Source organism: Anser brachyrhynchus (assembly GCF_964034855.1).
Source record: "Anser brachyrhynchus genome assembly, chromosome: 5".
Lineage (NCBI taxonomy): Eukaryota > Metazoa > Chordata > Aves > Anseriformes > Anatidae > Anser > Anser brachyrhynchus.
Window position 1 is genome coordinate 63279969 of NC_137699.1, and position 18593 is coordinate 63298561.

The window sequence follows — 18593 nt, forward strand, 5'->3', positions numbered from 1 at the left end:
AGAAAAGAAAAGAAAAGAAAAGAAAAGAAAAGAAAAGAAAAGAAAAGAAAAGAAAAGAAAAGAAAAGAGGAAAAAGGAAAAAGGAAAAAGGAAAAGGAAGAGAGAAAAGAAAAAAGGAAAAGGAAAAGAGGAAAGGAAAGGGAAAAGGGAAAAGAAAATGAAAAAAAGAAAGGGGAAAAGGGAAAAGAAAAGGGAAAGAATGGGGAAAAGGAAGGGAAAGGAAAAAGAAAACAGAGAAAGGGGAAAAGAAAAAAAAAGAAAAAATGGAAAAGGGAAAAAAAAAGAAAAAATGGAAAAGGGAAAAAAAAGAAAAAAGGGAAAAAAGGGAAAAAAGTAGGAAGTGGAGCAGGCAGGACCAGGACCGTGTCGAAGGGTCCCGCAGAGCTCCCCGCACCCACCTGCCCGGCCCCGCGGGGCTGCCCCAACGCCCCCGGCACCCGCGGGCACCCTGCCCAAACCCTACAGAAACAGGGTGCAAATTCAGTGGGTGGGTCGGTGGCCCGGGGGGGGGGTGCGAGGGGCGATGCTTCGCCTTGTTTGGCTGCGCTTTACCCCCCTGCTCCGCTCTTGTCCCCCCCCCCCCCCCCGCCTCCCACCGCACCGGGACCCGCAGCAGGATCCGTCCCGCAGCCCCCCCCCCCTTTTTACCCGTTCCCACACGACACCGGCACCAGAGGCTTGAAACAAATCCCAAGTTTTATTTCCACCGAGCACACACACCACGAGGGACGGGGACGCGCTACACCACGAGGCCGACCTCCCCGCGCTGCCTTTCCGTTACAGCCCACGGCCGGACACCCCCCCCCCCAAACCCCCCACACCCCAAAAAAGCCCCACACCTGGGCACCCCCCGCAGATTTTCCCTTCCCAGCCCGGCGCAGATGTCCCTGCTGGCCGGGAGAGGTGACCGAGGGTTTTTTTTTGGGGGGTGCTCCTTGGGGTGACCCCAAGACTTGGGGGGGGGGGGGTGGTCAAGACCCCTGCAGCACCCTGACGGGACCAGCAACGCGCACAGCACCCCCCCTGTGGGTGCTTTCGGCTGCCTCCCGATCCCCCCCCGTCCCCTCCTCCGGGCTCCTGGTGCAGCTTTTAGGCCTTTTGGTGGTGGTAAGAATTCCGGTCGTAAAAGACGCGCGCCCGTTAAAAAAAAAATAATAAAAATAATAATAAATAAATTATTACAAACCACGACAGCACTCGGGAAGGGCCGGCCGGGGCGGAAAGGCAGCATGAAAGGAAAAGACAAGGCAGGGCAGGGGGGGGGGGATTTGGGGATTTACGCGTTTTCCCCGTAACACCACGAGCTCGCCGCCCCGGGACGCGGAGCAGGGGACGGGGGAACGCGGAGCCACCGCGGGCCGCCGGTGGCCCCAGCTCCAGCTGAGGGGTCTTCGACGTAGAAGGCTAGAAAAAGAGTATGAAAAGGTAGAAAAACCAAAACGCACTTGTTTCGGGCTAGAAAGGCTCGCAGAAAGGTACCTAAAGGCCGTCGCCCTCTTGAATATCTATTTTTCAGCTGATAGCTGGTTCAGATCCGGGTTATCAGCGGGGTTGCCGCGGTCCCCAGCGCACCCTCGGCGGTGCCCGGCTAATTTTGGGTGCAGACCCCGAGGGCTAACGGGGGGGTCGAGGTGAGCAGAGCCCCCGTCCCCCTGCCCGTCAGCATCCCGGGAGGTGTTCGGCAACGGGAGGGAAAGGCTTCTGGCAAGCCACATCCTCGCAAGCACCCCCCATGGCACCGAGCCCCAAAAGGCGGCGTTTTTCCCCCGAAATGCTGAGGGGGGGTGCCGCCTCCCTGCAGCCCTGGGAGCGAGCCCTCCTCCGGGGCGCTGGCTGCGTATAAACGGGGCATCAGGCACCTGCGGGACGGGGATGCTCCGGGGTCACCCTGCAGCCCCCCAAAATCACCCCGTGTCGTGATGGGGGGGGGGGGACAGGGCAGGAGCACCCGCGGCGGGGAAGCCGAAAGGGCCGGGCGGGGAGCGAGCGAGGGGCAGAGAAGAGGCACAGAGGTGTGGGAGGAGGGGATGGGGCCCGGGAAGAAGCGGCCGGAGCTGATTTTGGAGGCCATCCTCTGTCCGGGGAGGCGCTGCAGGAGTCGGCTTTGCCTCGGGCATCGCCTCCGGCATCGCCTCGAGCATCGCCTCGGGCATCGCCTCCACCTGCAGCGCCTCCCCGCAGCACGCGGCGTCGAATTATTAGAAAAGAAAGGCCCGGCGGTAAGTGCCATGCACAACTACGGAAAGCCGTGGCAGGAGCGGGGAGCACCAAGCACAACACGAGCACTCACGGGGGGCGAAGCTAGCGGACACAGCGCGGGGGGCGCAGCGGTTCCGGGGGGGGGGGTGCGGCCGCTGCCATCCTGCCCCCGAGCGCGGGGAAGGGGAAAGCACGAGACCCAACATCGAGCAACATCACAGGCAGCTAGCCTGCCGCTATCTATCCGGCAACGTAAACAGAAAATCCCATCCGGGAGGGGGCCACCAACGCCATTCCGGGAGGGGTTATGCGCACCCTTAGCGGTTTACTTTGCTCAGCACCGCGCCGGTGCGTTGGGTATGGAACAACCAAACAAATTTGGTGAGCAGAAAAGTGACACGGATTTATTCTTTACATTAATATGCTTTTTTTTTTTTTCCCCCTTTTTTTTTTTTTTTTTTTTTTTCCTTTCTAGGCAACTCTACAGACTTCAGATCTTTTGCCTCGCAATGCAGATCACCTTATTCCCCCAAGGGCGGCCGGGTTCTTTAAACATGCACATCCCTGTAGCTTCCAGGCCGTGTATTTTTTTTTTTTTACTTATTTTTGTTTAAATTCTGTGGACTAGCAGGTCGTCCCCCGTTCCTAAAAACTCTACGTCAGTGTTCAGGGTGGCCTGAGTGCCGGTCAGGCTCCTTGAGGGTTTACAGGATCACGCAGAAGAACTTCTTCTCTCTAAAGGGGTTTTCTGAGGCCGGGACGGGGGTCAATAGGGGGTCCTCCTTGGCGTGGGCTTCGCAGTACGCCATCAGGTCTGCCGCCGCCTTCGACACCTGGAAGAGAAGGAGCTGGGGACGGGCTGCGTGGGGACATCCCCCCCCCCCGGGGATGGCACGGATCCCCCCGGGGGCCACATATCCCCCCTGGGGCAGCACGTCCTGCCGCTGCCCCTGCAGCACCGCGGAAGGCAGCAGCCGAGGAATTTTTGCGTGCCGCGGCACGGCGATCACGCCAGGGCAGAGCGGACATGGCCAGCGGGGCAATTCCCCTGGGCGAGCGTCTCCCGCGGCCGCCGGGACCGGCGGGACGGACGTCCCCGTGGCCGCCACCCACCGCCGCGCGCGGTGCCTCCCTGCAGCGTCCCGCTGGCCGGGGTGCTGGTCCCCGGGCGGCGTTACCTTTATCCTGTCGATGTTGGCCTCCATCTTCAGCTGCTCCACCAGCTTGCGTGCCTGCGCTATGCTAGCGGTGTTGTTGCTGGCCATCGGCACGCCGGGCGCGCGGGGGGGGGGAACCGGGGGCTCGGCGCGGAGCTGCTCGCGGCCCTGAAACCCCAAAAGTGATTCGCTGGGGCTGCCTTGGGTGCGGGGAGGTGACGGAGCAGGGCCGCGAGAACACTTGCGGGAGGACGGGAGATGCAGACCAGCATTTAACCGTGGGTTTAACAGGGGCAGAGAGCCACCAGCCTTCACGGGCATCGCTGCCGGAGCAGGGATTCCCTATTAGCTGGGTTTATGGGATGCTGGGAGCGCAGCCTGCAGCCAGCAGGACCCCCGCCACGCTGTGTTTTGGGGTTTGGTGCTATAGGGAAGGCCGCGGTGGCAATGAGGCAGAAGGAAACCGGGCAGCGAGCTCAGGGGGGCGCGCGCACCGGCTGCCTGTGTCCTCCTGCTGCCGTCCCTGCGCATCCCCTGGGGCTGGTGGCTTTTGGGGCAGCTGGGGACGTTGTGGGGTGGCCGTCCTGGGCCTGCCTTGCTGCATCCCTGCTGCCAGCCCGAGCGTTGGGGTGCCAAACAGGACTCGGGAGCTCTCTGCTGCTGGAGATTCCCACCCCGGGCGGGCAGGAGATGCTCGGCACGGCGGCGTGGGCTCCGGCACGGCTGCTTCCCCTTACCGTACAACAGCACCCAGCTCCCCAGCACCACCCCATAACGCAGCACCCAGCCCGTCCTGCCCATCCAGCCCCCCTCAGGCAGCCCCTCGCCCCCCCCGGGGTTGGGGGGGTCCCAGCAGCGATTGCTTTTACCAGAGGCAGGGCTCGCCGGTGACGGGTGTCCCTAGGGGAACGGCTGCTCCTCTCGGGCGTCCGACACCTTGAAATAAAGGGGGAAACAGAGAAAGGGGGGGGGGGAGAAAAAGGCTGATGAGATGGATGCGATGCCAGGCAGTGCGGCGATAGGGGTATTTATGGCCCCCGGGCAGGCTGGGGGCTTCCTTCCGCTCCCCCCAGGTCCCCTGGGGGGGGGGACAGACCACAGTGACGCCGTTTGTTTGCACGCCGTGAGGCTCTCGGCACAGGAAGAGGTTTCGAGTCAGCGGGCAAATATCCGAGGGCTCCTGGCAAGCGGTCCCGTGGCTGTTTCCCAGCGAAATCAGCAGAAATCCTCCCCCCTCGTCCCCCGCCTCGAGCATCCCCAGCCTCCGGGGGCTCCTGCTCCGAGGAGGAGACAGCCCCAAAGTGCCGGCGGGCAGGCAGGAGAGGACGGAGACCCGGCTGGGACGAGCAGGGGATGTGCCCTGGCCACGCACGGAGCTGCTGGGGCATTGCCGGGGCTCGGCGCTGCTCAGCACCCGGCCAGGATCCGGCCACACACCCCAGGAGCACTCGGCCCCTCTGCACAGTGTGGGAACGACAATATTTTTGGAGCCAGCGTGCCCACGCTGCGAGCCACTGGGCGTGCTTCCTTCAAAAAAAAAAACAGCTCGTGGACATCCCCCACTGGAAACCCACCCCCAGCAGCCCAGACTTAAAACAGCACGGCCACACAAGCGTTATTTTCTATCCCAGCCCAAGGAAACCCATCGTACCTCCGGCACGGAGGCACCGGGAGCAAACCCCAAAGCTCCGTGCACGGATAGCGGGTAGGTGCCGACAGCATCAGGCGAATAAAAACCACCCCAGCTGGCGGGTAAATCCCCTGGTTCGATGAAAAACGCCCAAATATTTGAGGATGGCTCTTGCTAGGAAATGTTCTTACGGGAATTTGGGAGTTCCCACAGAGCAACAGCGGCCCTAGGAGCGGCTCGGGACGGGGACGTAGGTGGGCAAGGGAGCCCCAAAAGGAGCAGGCAGGCAGTTACGAGACCATCCAAGCCCACCCCGTGAACAACCCCTGCCATACAGTTAAAAATCACCGAGCTTTGCGACGTTTCCTGAGCCCCCACTTGCAGCAGGGGACACGGGGACACGCCGTGCCCTGTGCCGAAGGTCCCCAGGGGCTCCACGACACCACCACGGGGACAGGGACAGGGACACGTCCTCTTCCAGCAGCTCAGCGGTGCGTGTGCCCGGGTAATAGGATTCCTGCCTTGGAGGCCACAGGTTAACGAGCGGGGATGTTATTTTATTGTCATGCTAATGATGCTTATGGCGTACGGTACACGGAGATCGTCTCTTTGGGGCTCCGTGCTGTAATTACAGCTCGGGCTCTCAGGAGGCTGTTGTGGTGCTTGTCCTCCATGCAGAGGGGTTGCGGGCCACTCACTGCGCGTGGCAACAGGCTGGGTTCCTGTACAAGGACGCGGAAACCCTTGCGGTGGGACGCCTGGAGTCAGAAATATCGCTGCTGAGTTTTGCTAGCTGGTGCCCGTGCTCCGAAACCCCTCCTAATTTCCTTCCATTTGAGGAAGAGGGACCGAGATGCTTGAACATTTTTTCTTTCACCAGCCAAAAGAGGCACCAAAACTGGGATCCGGGGGGGGATTTGCCTTGACTCAGCTTTGAAAACGGCGAGTGAGGCTGCTTTTAGGGTGCCAAAACAGCATTTGGGGCTGTTTGCTCGGGCCGGCTTTGCCAAAAGCTCCGGCTTTTCCCCGTGACAGCAAACCCCAAAGCTGTGAGTTGGTTCGCACCTTGCATGGGCTCCGTCCCCCCGTTTCCAGCCCCACAAACACAGATCCTGAGCCTCCCTCTTCCCCTGCCAGCTGGGCTTTGTCTCAGGTTGCGCGTGGCTGGAGAACAGCACTCTCCTCAATGTTTAAACACCATCACTCTAATGCTGGGTATTTAACCCAAACACCTTAAACCGGCAGCTTTTGTCCCAGAAATGTGTACCTCGGGGCACATTTTGCTCTGGGTTAGGTCTGTCACTACTAAAAAGCGGCATTAAAGCCAGCTTGGGACGCCAAGGCACGTTCCTGGGTTCCTGAAGGTGCAGGAGGCGGCGAGCGCGATGCTGCAGAGCCCGGAGCAGCTCCTGCTCCCCGCGGCACCTGGGGCTGCCTGCAGCCTTTGCCCACCCCATCACAGGCCCCCCCGGGTTTAAAACCCACGGATCACATCCTCTCTGACCCTCCCATTCCCTGGATTTATTTTTTTCTTCCAAGTCCCGGGTGCTTTTTGCTTGCTTTGAAGAAAATCGCTCTCCCCCACTACCGCTCCTGGAGAACCGAAAGGAAAAGCAGCAGCCGGGCTGGGTGGCTCTGCGGGAAGGAAACCGAAAGCTCTGACATCTGCTCGAGCGAACCCTCGTGCTTCCTCCGCCTCGAGGACCAAAAGCAGCTCGCCAGCCCTGGCGTCCCCCACCTAGCACGTTTCCGATGTGCGAGCAGGAGCCTCCCAGCCTGGGGGTGTACCTGAAAAAAACGTCCGCCCGGGGAGCTGCACAGCGGGCAAACCCCACTGGGGACAGCCAGGATTTGGGGGAAAAGGGCTCGGAGTGGTTCCTGCTGGGCAGGCATCACCTGCACATCCCACCCCAAACCCCACAGAGGGGGATAACGGAGCCCATCGGCACCACCCAGGGGGAGCGGATGCGTTTTGAAGCCATCCTGGTGCTTGTGCTAAGAGCCGTCTCTAAAGATAGGCCGCTCGCTTGAAAAATAACGACTAAATATACAGATAAAGCCAAAAAAAAAATAAAAATACTACAGACGGAAAGAAAATAGCAAAGAGCATGTTTCCAGGGGGCGGAAGCCGGGGCAGCCTCGCTGAGCTGAGCAGCAGACGGGGCTGGGAAAGGAGCCCCGGCATGCCCAAAGTGCTCGTGGCCCCTCGTTTCCTTTGGCACGGGGATAACGAGCCAGCTCGGAGCCCCTGAGCTCCTCTCACACCCCTCACCAGCACCTGTGGCCACAGCCCCCATCCCACCCGGGATTTATTCCCCTTCTCCAACGCGGGTTTTCCTGCCGACGCCTCCCGCGGCGCCCAATCTGCTGAAAAGCAGCCCGCGGCTCGGAGGCGCGCCAGCGAATGAAATAAATAAATAAACTGCAAGGCGCCTGAGCCGAAACCGAGCCTGTTTCCATGGAAACTGCTTCGTTAGCACACCAGCTAACGATCCCGCCCGGCAGCGATGAGCGGCCGGATCGGCCCCAATGGTGGTGTTTTGTTCCCAGTGGGGGTCTCGGCGCTACCCCGTATCGCGCCTCAAAGGCTGCACCGGGGTCCTGGGCACCCAGGTGGTGCACAGCACATGGGTGAGGCACACCGGGAAGATTTGGAGGCTGTTTCGCCTCCAAAACCAGCGGGAGGAATTGGGGGCTCATCGCTGGCCCTGGATCCTAGGGGGCCGAGCTCCGGCTGCCCCCTCCGTCCATCCCCGGCCACAACCAAAGCCAAAGCCTCGCTTAGAGACGGAGTCAACGGCGCAGGATCCCACCACTGACACCCCAAAAGCCTCCCAAGCAGCGTGTTGGGGTGCTGCAGCCACGGCTCTGGAGGTGGGAAGGGGCAGACCCAGCGCCAGGCGTTTCGGGGCCCTGCCGCAGGGTTCCCCTCGTGCCCCAAGAAGTCCCCGCGGGCGTCACGCCCAAGTGAGAACCTCGGGTTTTTGTTTTCCCACACGTGCCCTAACGGTTCAAAAGAGAAGGCAAACAGAAAGCGACCTCAACTTCCTTTCAGTCGTTCGGTTCTTTTCTCAAACATGATTTGGGTGAGGGAGCGGGCGCCTGACGGCGGGGCCGGGGACGCCTGCCCTGTCCCCCCTGCCACGAGAGCTGGGTGCGCACCCGGTGCTGGGCGGTGGCACCGACCCGTTCCCCTCCACCACTGGGGCCGGCACGAGGCCCCAGAAGGAGCAGCAGTCTGCAAAAATGAGGTGCTGGGAGGACGAAGTGCACCAGGAGGGGCAGACGCGGCCCCACGGGGAGGAGGAGGAAGGGGATGGTGTCGGCGGGACGCTGCCGCGCTCCACGGCGAGGTGCCGAAGGGACGGCAAAGGGCACGCGCCCCGTCACACCGTGCCCAGCACCCAGGGGCTCAGCACAACTTCTGCACCTGAGCCGTCCCGTTTGGTCCCCATTGGGGTTTCAGCACGTGGGACTGCTGGTCCCCAGGCTTGCAGCGAAAGCCTGGAAATAAGGCCAGAGCTGCCTCCCCCGTACAAGCACCATTTGGCCTCTATCCCACGGGGATTTCAGAACCAATCAATCAATAAATAAATATTTTTGGTTGCTTGCGTTTTATTTTTATGCGGCTCGCCCAAGAGGAGAACGCACAGCTTCGGAAACTCCCTAAAAACCTCCGCAGCCTGACCGCGGCCCCAACACAAGGTCAGGGCCGCTCGCAGCACCATGGCTCTGCCCGTGCTGAGCCAACAACACAAGAGCCTTGCTTGGGAACAGAAGAGAGCAGAAAACCCCAAATAGCTCCTTTCTGCCACGGTGAGACCATTCGAAACCCAAATCTCACCCTTCAGTTTAGAGGTATCACCGTGCTGAGCTCTCGGTTCGTTCACTTCTTGATTCCTTCACCAAAATACCTCACGTTGACTTCAAAATGAACTCGCCTTGCTCAGAAATCCCAGCTCCCTGCCCCTTGTCCGGGAGAAGAGCAGCGGTCGAGGGTGGCTGAAGCCACAGAGGAAGCGAGGAGCCCCCCGCTGACCACTGACCCTTCGTTAAGGGAAGCAGCCCAGGGCTATTACCTCGTGTTAACAAGCTGACCCACTCCAAGGTTTCAACCCCTGGCATCCCGCTCCTAAGTTTTTCCAGCACTGAGATAAAGACCCCAAGAGGAGGCGCCGGGTGAGGCTTGGGATCAAGGGAAGGGGCAGGGTTTTGCAGAGGCGCTCTGCTCAGAGCTATTTGCAAAGGGATTTTGGCATTTGGCTGTGCTGCCACCACTCCCGAAGGGACAAACCCCCGTTGAGCCTTGCTGGAGGTGGCCCTTTGTTCAAAGCCGTGGCCACTTAATGGGGACAGGGACAGGGAAGCTGGGAAGCCACCAGTTTGGCCCAGTTAAAGCTCAGACCCGCACATTTTGCTCACAGCGCAAGAGCCCCGTGGCGCCTTTCGCTCCCGTACAGCCGGAGGTGAAGCCTCTAGCTGCGCTCCGGGAGCCCCGCTGCCATCTCTGATGATTTCACCCGAATCAAACCTTTATTGGAATTTTATTTTAAGTAACAGTCACACGAAGCCTAATAAACCTCTCCGGCCGCGGGGAATTGCCCAACAAGTTACATCAGCACAGAAACAAGCCCCTTAACCACCCCCATTAGCTCGAGACCCCACGGGAATTACCTTAGACTGCTTTAATTAGGCATCTACAGTACAAAAGAATTAATTAATTAGTGATAAGCACCTGAACCACATTACTCATAAGGATCTATTTCCAGCTTCAAATACATCAAACAGGTCACAGCCTATCCGCTGGGGTGGAGCAGGTCTCCGGTGCTGCTGAGCACTGCTTCTCTCCCCATCCCTGCTCTGCAGCCATCAAAGCAGGAGGCTGGAAGCTGTTTTTTTCTTCTTCCTTTTCTCTCTTTTTTTTTTCCTTTCTTTCCATTTCTTTTTTTTTTTTTTTTATAGACATCCAGAGTAGGTGCCTTTGAGAGCCGCTACTCGCGCACCGCGTGGAGACGGAGAGCTTTGTAACTGCTTCCTGAGATTTGTTGCACTTTGCGCAGGAGTTGCGGAGTGAACTCCTACGCCTCGTGGCTACGATTAACCTGCACAGGTTTTGCTACAGCATCAGTAAGACACCTGCTAAACAAGCAGAGAGCTCTCTGACGGCCAGATCCCCAGCAGGAGGAGGATCACCAGTAAATGTGGGTGATTTTAGCAGGTTTCCAAGGGGAGAGGAAAAAAAAAAAAGGAAAAATAGATCCCCGTACTTTTATATAATTTTAATAGTAAGTTGAAAAGTAATTTAGTGTGCTAAATAGTATGTGGTGAGCTGAGTTACTATCCGCAGGTGAGCGAGTGGCCCCACAAACCAGGTTAGCAGGGGCAGGCGAGCCAGAAGTAGGCTGCTGGCGCTCCGTCCTCGTGTGGCGAGCTGACCCACATTGCCTCCGCTAAATTCCCCCTCTGCCGCTCGCTGCTGTGCCCTTTTTGCTGTAACCCTGAGCATCTCGCCCAGAAGCAGAAAGCAGAAATTAATGACAGCGGTGGGGAGCACACCTGGGTCCCTGGTCCTCGCCTCCTCTCGTACTGAGCTCCAGATACAGCGCCTCGCTTTTCCCACGGAGCCCGACATCCCTCACCAGCCTGTTTTCCCCGTGAAATGCACACGGAGCATTTTTTTCCCTTTGCCAAAAGGCAGTTTTTCTCACACTGTTATTTACAACGAGCTACTGGAACCCCTGAGCCGGCGGTGCCGCGTCCCTGCCACGCTTCCTGCTGAGCCGGTGGCACCGCGTGTAACGCCAGCCATGCGATGTTCCTGCCGTGCTGGGGCTGACACGCGCCTAGCAAACACTGCTTTACGCAGAGGGAGCCGAGAGCTCCCTCCCCGGGGCGGTGTTTTTACGTTTGAGATATGAAGCCTTGCAAAAACGTAAAGGAAACGTGCAAAGCCAAAAAAACACGTGTGCCAAAGCCAGGATAAAGCGGCGCACGGTGGCATTTCCTGCACATGCTCGCCCTCCCATCCATCCATCCCTTTGTCACGGGGGTGAAGCCACACCAGGGATACGAGGCAGGATGGGACCCAAGGCCGTAGCATGCATCCTGGCCGTGCCACGGACTCCGTGTGCTTCATTTACCCCTCCCCGTGCCCGCTCCCACCCTTTAATCCTGCCAAGCCACCCGCAATGCCGTGCTTCAGCTGCCTGAGCACAGAAACCTTTCCCTGCCTGCTGGGCCCTCAGCACCCATCTGCGCCACCCTTTTCTGTGCTCCTCCAGCCCGGAGTGTGGAAATCCACGAGGGCAGCTGCTCCTTTGGGGCCAGGATTCGGTTACAGGTAGGATGGAGGAGTAGCATCGACTCCAAGCCAGCCTAAGTTTGACATCCATTAATGGAAACGTTAGTACAGGGCTCAGATTTAGGCTCGAAAACCATCGGTGTGTCCCTTATTTGCTGTCAATGCCCCCCTAAAAGCCTGGGTTGCTGTATTATCATCTTTTTATTCCTGCCTGGCCCAGCAAGGAGGGAGGAGTCGGGGGCGGCAGCGTCCCCCCCGCAGGCATCAGCCAGGAAGCACCGGACATGAATACGGCCCCCAGGCGGGGAAGTCAGGCTGAGCAGCAATTATATTAAATCAGCTGATAAATAATGCAACGTATTTTGATGGCAGCAGCGCTGTGAGCACCGCACAAACACCATCACGGCTCCACAGTATTAAAAATACAAGGGATGAAGCGCAATCAGGTCAGCATGACTTGAATAATGGAGCCTGAAACCTTTCCGAAAGGCTGGCCTTGGGGTGGGCTGGGGCACAGGTCCCGCGGCGGTGAGGCCAGGCCATGGACCTGTCCCTGTCAATATTCAAAGTGTTCCCACCCGAGGCAGAAGACCCCTGCGTGGGCACATCCCGGCATGAGAGGAGCAGCGGACCCAGTCCCGGGGACTGATGAGAAGGGCTCTGAGTAGTTTTACAGGTTGTGGATAGCTGATGATCCACCCTAGAGACCCCCAAACCCCTGGAGACCCTCTGAGGGGGGTAGAAGACCCCAGGCAGGCATGTGGAGCTGTGTGGAGGAGACCTGACCAGGTCACCGTGTGCTTTTAGGGGCAAGAGGCCGCTGATGAGCTCCTGGGCCCACAAGGACCCATACGACACCCAGAGGTGGGACCGGGCACCTCCAGGTGCCCCCTCCATCCTAATGAGGCAAGGAGCATGGTGGTTCATTGCCAAACCCCTGTTTGCTCACTGGAAAAATCCTGAAGTGTCCTGAGCAACAGGAAAGTGAAGGGGGGACAGAACAGACCCTTGGGCAGCCCCCCCGTGGCCACCAGCTCCCGGGGCTAAAGCATCCCAGCCAAAAAACCCCAAACCACACAGCCTCACAGCACAGGCCGTCGGCGTTATTCACCCTCCGGCCTGGGCTCCATCTGCAACACCGGCGAGCCCCTCGTTCATCCCAGCTGTCACGGGGGGAGCCGTCTCCCCACGTTCCCCATCCAGCTCCTGCCAAAACGGGTCAAATTCGAGAGCTGGCGCAGGCAGAGGGGGCGAGAAGAACCATAACACGAGGGAGATCGAGCGGCGCCGTGTGTGCTCCTGGCAGCCCAGACGTGCCAGAGGAGCAGCCCAGGGAGCCAAAACCCAACCACGCACGGGCTGGGAAGCCTCCCCTACACAAACATGATGGTGGGGTGGTTTTGGGATGCCCGCTGGGACCCCAGAGGGAGCACACGTCCCGTCAAGGCCCTGTAGAGCCGTGAGCGGGGCTGGGCCCGTCGCAGCCTCGCCACGCGGGCCTCAGACACCTCCTGAGGGCAGCCACGGCCCCGATAGAGAGAAATTTCTTGGAAATTCTTATCTTGTCAGATAAGAGGGAAGAGCAGGAAGAGTCACGAGTTTAATACCAAGCAGCCAGCGATGGGGCCTGGTCACCTCGGGGGTGACGGACGGGCTTTGTGCAGCTCCTGGGGCACCCAGGCCCCGCTTCAGGGCTCCCCACACCGCTCGGAGGCACCCCTCTGGCAGGTACCATCGCTGTGCCACAACATCAAAAACCAGATGCTGAGAATATCTCCCATTGCTTTGGTCCTCAGGAGCCTCAGACCAACGCGTTGGTGTCCCCACAAGATGACCCTTGCCCGAGACAGGCTGCAACGGGAGCGTTTGGAAGCAGAGTGCACCTCCGGGCTCCATCCATACAAAGCAGCCCCTGGGGACACTTAGCCTTCCCCAAAAGCCATAAATCTTGGAGCTACAGAGCCGGTAACACCATCCCGGCCTAGGGAAGAGCACCGGCATGGCAGCAGCCCCACCACGCAGCCAGCCAGCCCCAGAGCACAGGGATGCACCCTGAGCCTGCCCTGCCCTGGGGATGAGGGCACCCACCCCAGGACCACCCAGAATGACCTGAAATTCTCCAAAACTGCTGTGGATGCCCTGCCTGGCCTCAGGTCCCTGTGGCTGTGGGGTGGGACAATCCTCTTGGCCACGGAGACCGATCCAGCTGCAGGATCTGGCCCCACTCTTGTGTTCCCCAATGTGCCAGCTGTCACAAGTGTGTCGTGAGCCTGTCTGTGTCTGCTTGCAGAGGTGTTCATGGCACCAGCGTCCCCGTGAAGCCAAGGAATAGCTCTGGCCGAGGCAGCTGAGCCACAGGGATGGGTTTTAGCAGCCCCGAAAGGGAGGATGCTGCAGCAGGAGGGATGCTGGGCAGCGCGGTGGGGGTAAAGCAGCAGCACAGCGGGGGCTCCCGGGAGCTGCAGCAGGAATATCCTGTGCTGCGCTGGGTTTGTTCCCCTCTGCTGGGGCTGCATGCCACCTAGGAAGGAGCACCGATTGCTCGGGATCTGCAATGAGCTCCAAGGCTTGGGCAATGCTGCTTTTTCACGCCCGAGTCAGCCTGTCCTACAAACCCAGCCGCCCAGCGAGAAGAGATGCTCGTAGGGAGCGTTACGGGAGGCACCGAGCAAACTTTCCTTCTGATAGCTGTCAGGAGAGCAAGTGAGGGCAGGGCAATCAACCTGCTAAACCCAGACTCTGGCTCAGCTCCAGGAGCTCATCCAACACGCTCCTGCTCCGCAGCCCGCCGGGTACCGCGGTGCCTGCTCCTGTCCCCAGCACGTGGGGAGAACATGCCCAGATTGGCATCAGCGCCACCATGATGTGCTGCTGGCCCTTCACCACAGCAGAGAAGGGGATTTCACGGTGCTGTGCCCAAAGGGATGAAACCCCAAAGGCACCGCCACCACCTGCAAACCCACAGCTCACCACGAGCTCAGGGAAGGGCCAGGAGGGCGCATGCTGCTGCCAGGTCTGCGACCCCGAGCAATGCTCTCAAGCTCCAGCACAAGGACGAGCCCAGCCACTTCTTCATGAGCCAGAGGTCTCCTTCCACCCGGCAGCGAAGCCAATGCACCTGGATGAGTGTCCCTGAGCTGCTCTCATTTAAATGCAAACTTCTCTGGTTTCCCGTCCCCGCATCTCAGCCAGCTTTTTGGGCTACGCAGGAGCATCGCCACTGCTGGAGACCAGCACCGGTACCCACCGACCACAACCCAGGAGCACCCTGACCTTCTCCAATTAGACCGAGCTACAACGATGACGAGAGGCAACAGGGGAAGAAAATTACTGTGTGAAAAGCAAGTGGAGGATGAGACAAGGTGAAAACTGTGTTTGGTACGATGAGCTGGTCTGGGTACAGCTGCTGCCCAGGAATTGTCAAGGATGGTACCAGCTGCAAGCAAATGGCAAGGTGGGAAGTTTTTAAGGTTTGTTACAATGCCATTTCAGAGACTTCTCTATTTTTTTTCCCCACTGAGTGTGTGAAAACTTGGTTTTGCCTACGTGAAATGGAGGAGATGCGTTATGCCAGACTTCAGCCTCCTCGTGGCTCACACGAGGACGCACATGCAGGAAGAAGCGGCCAGGAGCGGGTCGGGGCCAAGAACAACTCCCACCAGCCACAGCCCCAAACCCCTGCAGACCCCACGGGGCTGCTTCCCACATCCTGCCCGTGGGCTCTGCCCGCCCAGCCCCGAAGTTTTGGAGCCAACCTCACCTCTCCACCCAGCCAAGTCCCTGTCCGCCCACCAGCCACAGCAGCTGGAGCCCATCCTTCTCCCCAGACCTGCCTCTAAGTGGGGCGAGAGCCAACTTGCTCGTGCCAAGTGCGTGCAGCAAACCTCTCTCATCCAGCCCGGAGACGCAGCCTGTGCCCCCCCCCGCAGCCATCCCGCCATCCCCAGCAGAAGCAGAGCCCCCGCTTTCCCTTCTCCCCATCCGTTTGGGATGCGGGGCTGCTCCTGCGCCGTGAAGGACCTGTTCTGGGGGTGTTTCAACCACGCACGTTGCACGCAGAAACAAAAAAATGCACGTGGAAGGTGTGACCCCCCACTGGAAGTGGCCAGGCAGTCAGCCTGGGCAAGGACAAGCACAAAAGTGCCCTTCCCAGCACAGCACCGTGTGCTGCATCCCGCACCCAGGCCTGGACCCCATCGCGGGATGTGACATCCCCCTCTGCCTTTCCTCACCTCCTTGCTCCCAGCACCCGCTGCGACCGCACGGAGTGGCTGAGCGAGAAGCCAGAGAGGGAGAAACAGCAAGGAAGGAGTCTGAAAAGCAAGAAAAAATAAAAATGCAGCCTGGTCCCTTTGGTTGTTTCTCCCACTTTGGCATGCTGTGAACGCACACGGCCCCGGGCACGACTAAGGACCGGAACACCCGGAGAAGTCACGCTGAGCACCGACACAACTCGTGCCAAAAATGATGCTTTTCCCAGGGCGATCCCCTCATCCCCGACCCAAAAGAGGTTATGGGTTGGCAGGAGGGCCCCACCACACCAGCAGACAACACGGCACGAGCGGGACAATCCCAATCCCCCTGCAGCCGGCGCGGGACCGGGTGGCACGGCCACCCCGCAGCCCCCGGGGCAGCGTTTTTGGGGGCTGCAGGGCTCGGCGCTGGCTCGCCAGCCCCAATTGCTATGGAAACAGCATGCGCCGGCGCTGCTTCCCTCCTCCCATGACTCACGGGTTTTCAAAAGGAGAAGTGGTGCCTCGGCCGCCGCTGTTTTGAGGCCAAAACAGCCAAAGCCGAGCGGGCGCGCTCGCGGGGCTGGGTGGAGAGGCACCGCCTCACCGCGCAAGGCTGGCGTTTTCGTCCTGTGTGCTACGCTCACGGCTGCTCCCGTGCCGAGTGGTGAAAAAGCTGTGTGTCTTGGGGATTAAAAATAATAATTATTATTATTATAGTAGGGCTTCTCTGGTGGCGCACGCCCCGCTACCTGCCGGGAATCACATTGCGTGCCCCGCTGCCGCCACCTGCCCCCGACGTGGCTGAGCGCTGCGCGCACCCAGTGCCATCCTCTGGGGCCGTGTGGGTGCTTGGAGAAAAGGCAGCACATCCCAGAGCACGCCCAGTGACATCCCAGAGCATCCCCAGTGACATCCCAGAGCATCCCCAGTGCTGCCCCAGAGCATCCCAGCGCCGTCCCAGAGCATCCCCAGCGCCGTCCCAGAGCATCCTCCAGTGCGTGCGCTGCTGGAGCGAGGCCGGCGGCTCCTGGGGCTGTGGGGGGAGGAAGGGCACGTGCAGGGAGTGCAGCTTGGGGCAGGGGACCTGTGGGTCCCCCACGTTGGGGTCACTGTGCTGGCTGCGAGGCCGACTCCGGTCATCATCCAGATGGTGCTGAGACCGCCACGCTCGTGTCACAGGTGGCAGCGTGCCCCTGGCAAGCGAACGCAGGGCTGAAAAAGCTGAAAAAAGCACCAAGGCCGGTGCCAAGGGAGCAGCCCGGCCCCCCCTGCCCCATGGCACGGGGTGAGAAAAGCCCCCGAGCACCTCCGAGCACCCTCCCGGAGAAAGAAAGGCTTGGCCCTGGGGCTTTCCTGGCAATAAGTAATTGAGTCATATTCCAATCCAGCCAGCGGCCATATGGCAGAAAAGAGGATTAAAATCGCAGGCTCCAGCTGCATTCAGGGAAATCCAGTTATGAGGAAAAAGCCTCCATGCCTGGCCCCAGCCGGGTGCCAGGGCGTGTGCCCCGACCCCGGCCCTTCCCTCCCGTGCCCGGAGCGATGGGGAAGGAAGGAGGGAGCGAACCCGCAGCACCCTGCCCCGCACGGCACGGGCACGGCAGCGGGAGGCAGCGCTGCCCTGCGTGCCCACGTCGCTGCCCCCCCCCCGGGGCAGCACGCCCCGACTTTACCAGCGACTCGTTAGCAAGAAGGAGGGAGAGCCCAGATTCAAGTTTTTGCCTAAATATAAATCCGTTTTGCCACGAGGCAGCGAGAAACCCCAAGTTTTGGGCTGCGTTCCCCTCCCGCTGGCACAGGGGACCCCTGGAGCCGCTCTCCCCAAGGGGTCCCCCCCCCTCCAAGCGCATCCCCCAGGGGGGGTTTTCTGCCATGGTTCCTTGTCCCGACGCCCTGCACAAGCCGTGCTGCTGCCTGCCGTACGGCCACGGCTGGGAAAAGGCAGGATTTCGATTGAAATCCCCAGCCAGAGGGCCGCCGGCACAGGGGTGGCAAGCCTGGATGGTGCACCCCAAAATTTCCCCCTCCGAGCCAGGCTGGGGGCAGCCTCGTCCCCAAGCCGGAGGTTCCGGCAGGGATTTGGGGCAGGGAAAACCCTTTGTAGGGGAGTGGGGGAAAAAAAAAAAAAAGGAAAAAAAGAAAAAAAGGAGAGAACACTACTCCTCATTCATCCTCGGCAAAAGCCTTCCGTGTGATGGCAAATCAGTTGATTAACCGAGGATCGGCCCCTGTAAATCAGAGCTTTGTTGGGGAGGCTGAGCGCCGTGTGCCAGGCACCTTCCCCGCAGCCCCCAGTCCCCCCAGTCCTCCCAGTGTCACCGGGCAGGTGCCATCGCCGCCGGGGACCCCCGGGGCGGGTGACACTGGGTCCCCACGGGGTGACGGTGGGGTGATGGGGCGCCGCCGCCCTGCCCGGGGGTGGCACCCTGGGGGTTTGGGTGGGTTCATCTCCTTTTTTTTTTTTTTTGGGGGGTGTAGAGGGTTGGGGGGGACCCCTTTGGGGCCCGCCGCAAGCAGCCAGCCGGGGGTGGGGCTGCCACGGGGGGGGGGGGGCTGCCCAGCCCCAGAGCTCCCAGTGCGCCCAGTGCTCCCAGTGCCGGCTCTCCCAGCGCCCGCAAGCCCCTGCGGCTCCGCTCCCAGTGCCTCCCAGTGCCTCCCAGTGCCTCCCAGTGGCGTCCCCCCAGCCCCCGGCGGTACCTGCAGGCGGCCGGAGCTGCCCCGGCTCTCCGGGGGGGGCGGCGGACAGACGGACGGGCGGGCGGACGGACGGAGGGATGGAAGGATGGAGGGATGGAGGGATGGATGGAAGGAGGGATGGATGGAGGGATGGATAGAAGGAGGGAGGGATGGAAGGAGGGATGCAGGGGGGGCTGCGGGCGGGAGGCAGGAGGAGGGGGGGTCAGCGGCAGCCCGGAGCGGCGAGTCCCCACCCAGCTTTGTCTGCGCTCATCCCTCTGCCTACAGGAAGCGGCTCGGCCCCGACTTCCTCCTCCTCCTCCTCCTCCTCCTCCTCCTCCTGCTGCTGCTGCTGCTCTCCCTCCCCTCCCCGCCCCCCCCGGCCCCCCGTTTGC

At 60.4% G+C, this 18593-nt stretch overlaps 1 protein-coding gene across 4 annotated transcripts; it reads right to left on the reverse strand.

The window, feature by feature from the left end:
* Positions 1-678: 678 nt before the first annotated feature.
* Positions 679-18534, reverse strand: GNG2 (G protein subunit gamma 2). Of its 4 annotated transcripts, XM_080592376.1 has the most exons (5): positions 18220-18518; positions 15520-15600; positions 4226-4292; positions 3378-3524; positions 679-3032 (listed from the first exon to the last, which is right to left on the reverse strand). In XM_080592376.1, the coding sequence occupies exons 4-5, from the start codon at positions 3462-3464 to the stop codon at positions 2904-2906; spliced, it is 216 nt and encodes a 71-aa protein (XP_080448502.1). In that variant the 5' UTR covers positions 3465-3524; positions 4226-4292; positions 15520-15600; positions 18220-18518; the 3' UTR covers positions 679-2903. The 4 variants fall into 4 exon arrangements, with proteins under 4 accessions (XP_080448502.1, XP_080448499.1, XP_080448500.1 ...); XM_080592373.1 differs by lacking the exon at positions 15520-15600 and having other exon boundaries at positions 18220-18534; XM_080592374.1 differs by lacking the exons at positions 15520-15600; positions 18220-18518 and adding an exon at positions 8831-8909.
* Between the last annotated feature and the right edge of the window lie 59 nt (positions 18535-18593).

Bases quoted from the DNA above. Each gene is read 5' to 3' on its own strand.
- GNG2 (XM_080592373.1), bottom strand. From the start codon at position 3,464: ATGGCCAGCAACAACACCGCTAGCATAGCGCAGGCACGCAAGCTGGTG. The intron at 3,033-3,377 runs GTAACGCCGCCC...CTTCTCTTCCAG, and splicing joins CCAACATCGACAGGATAAAG to GTGTCGAAGGCGGCGGCAGA.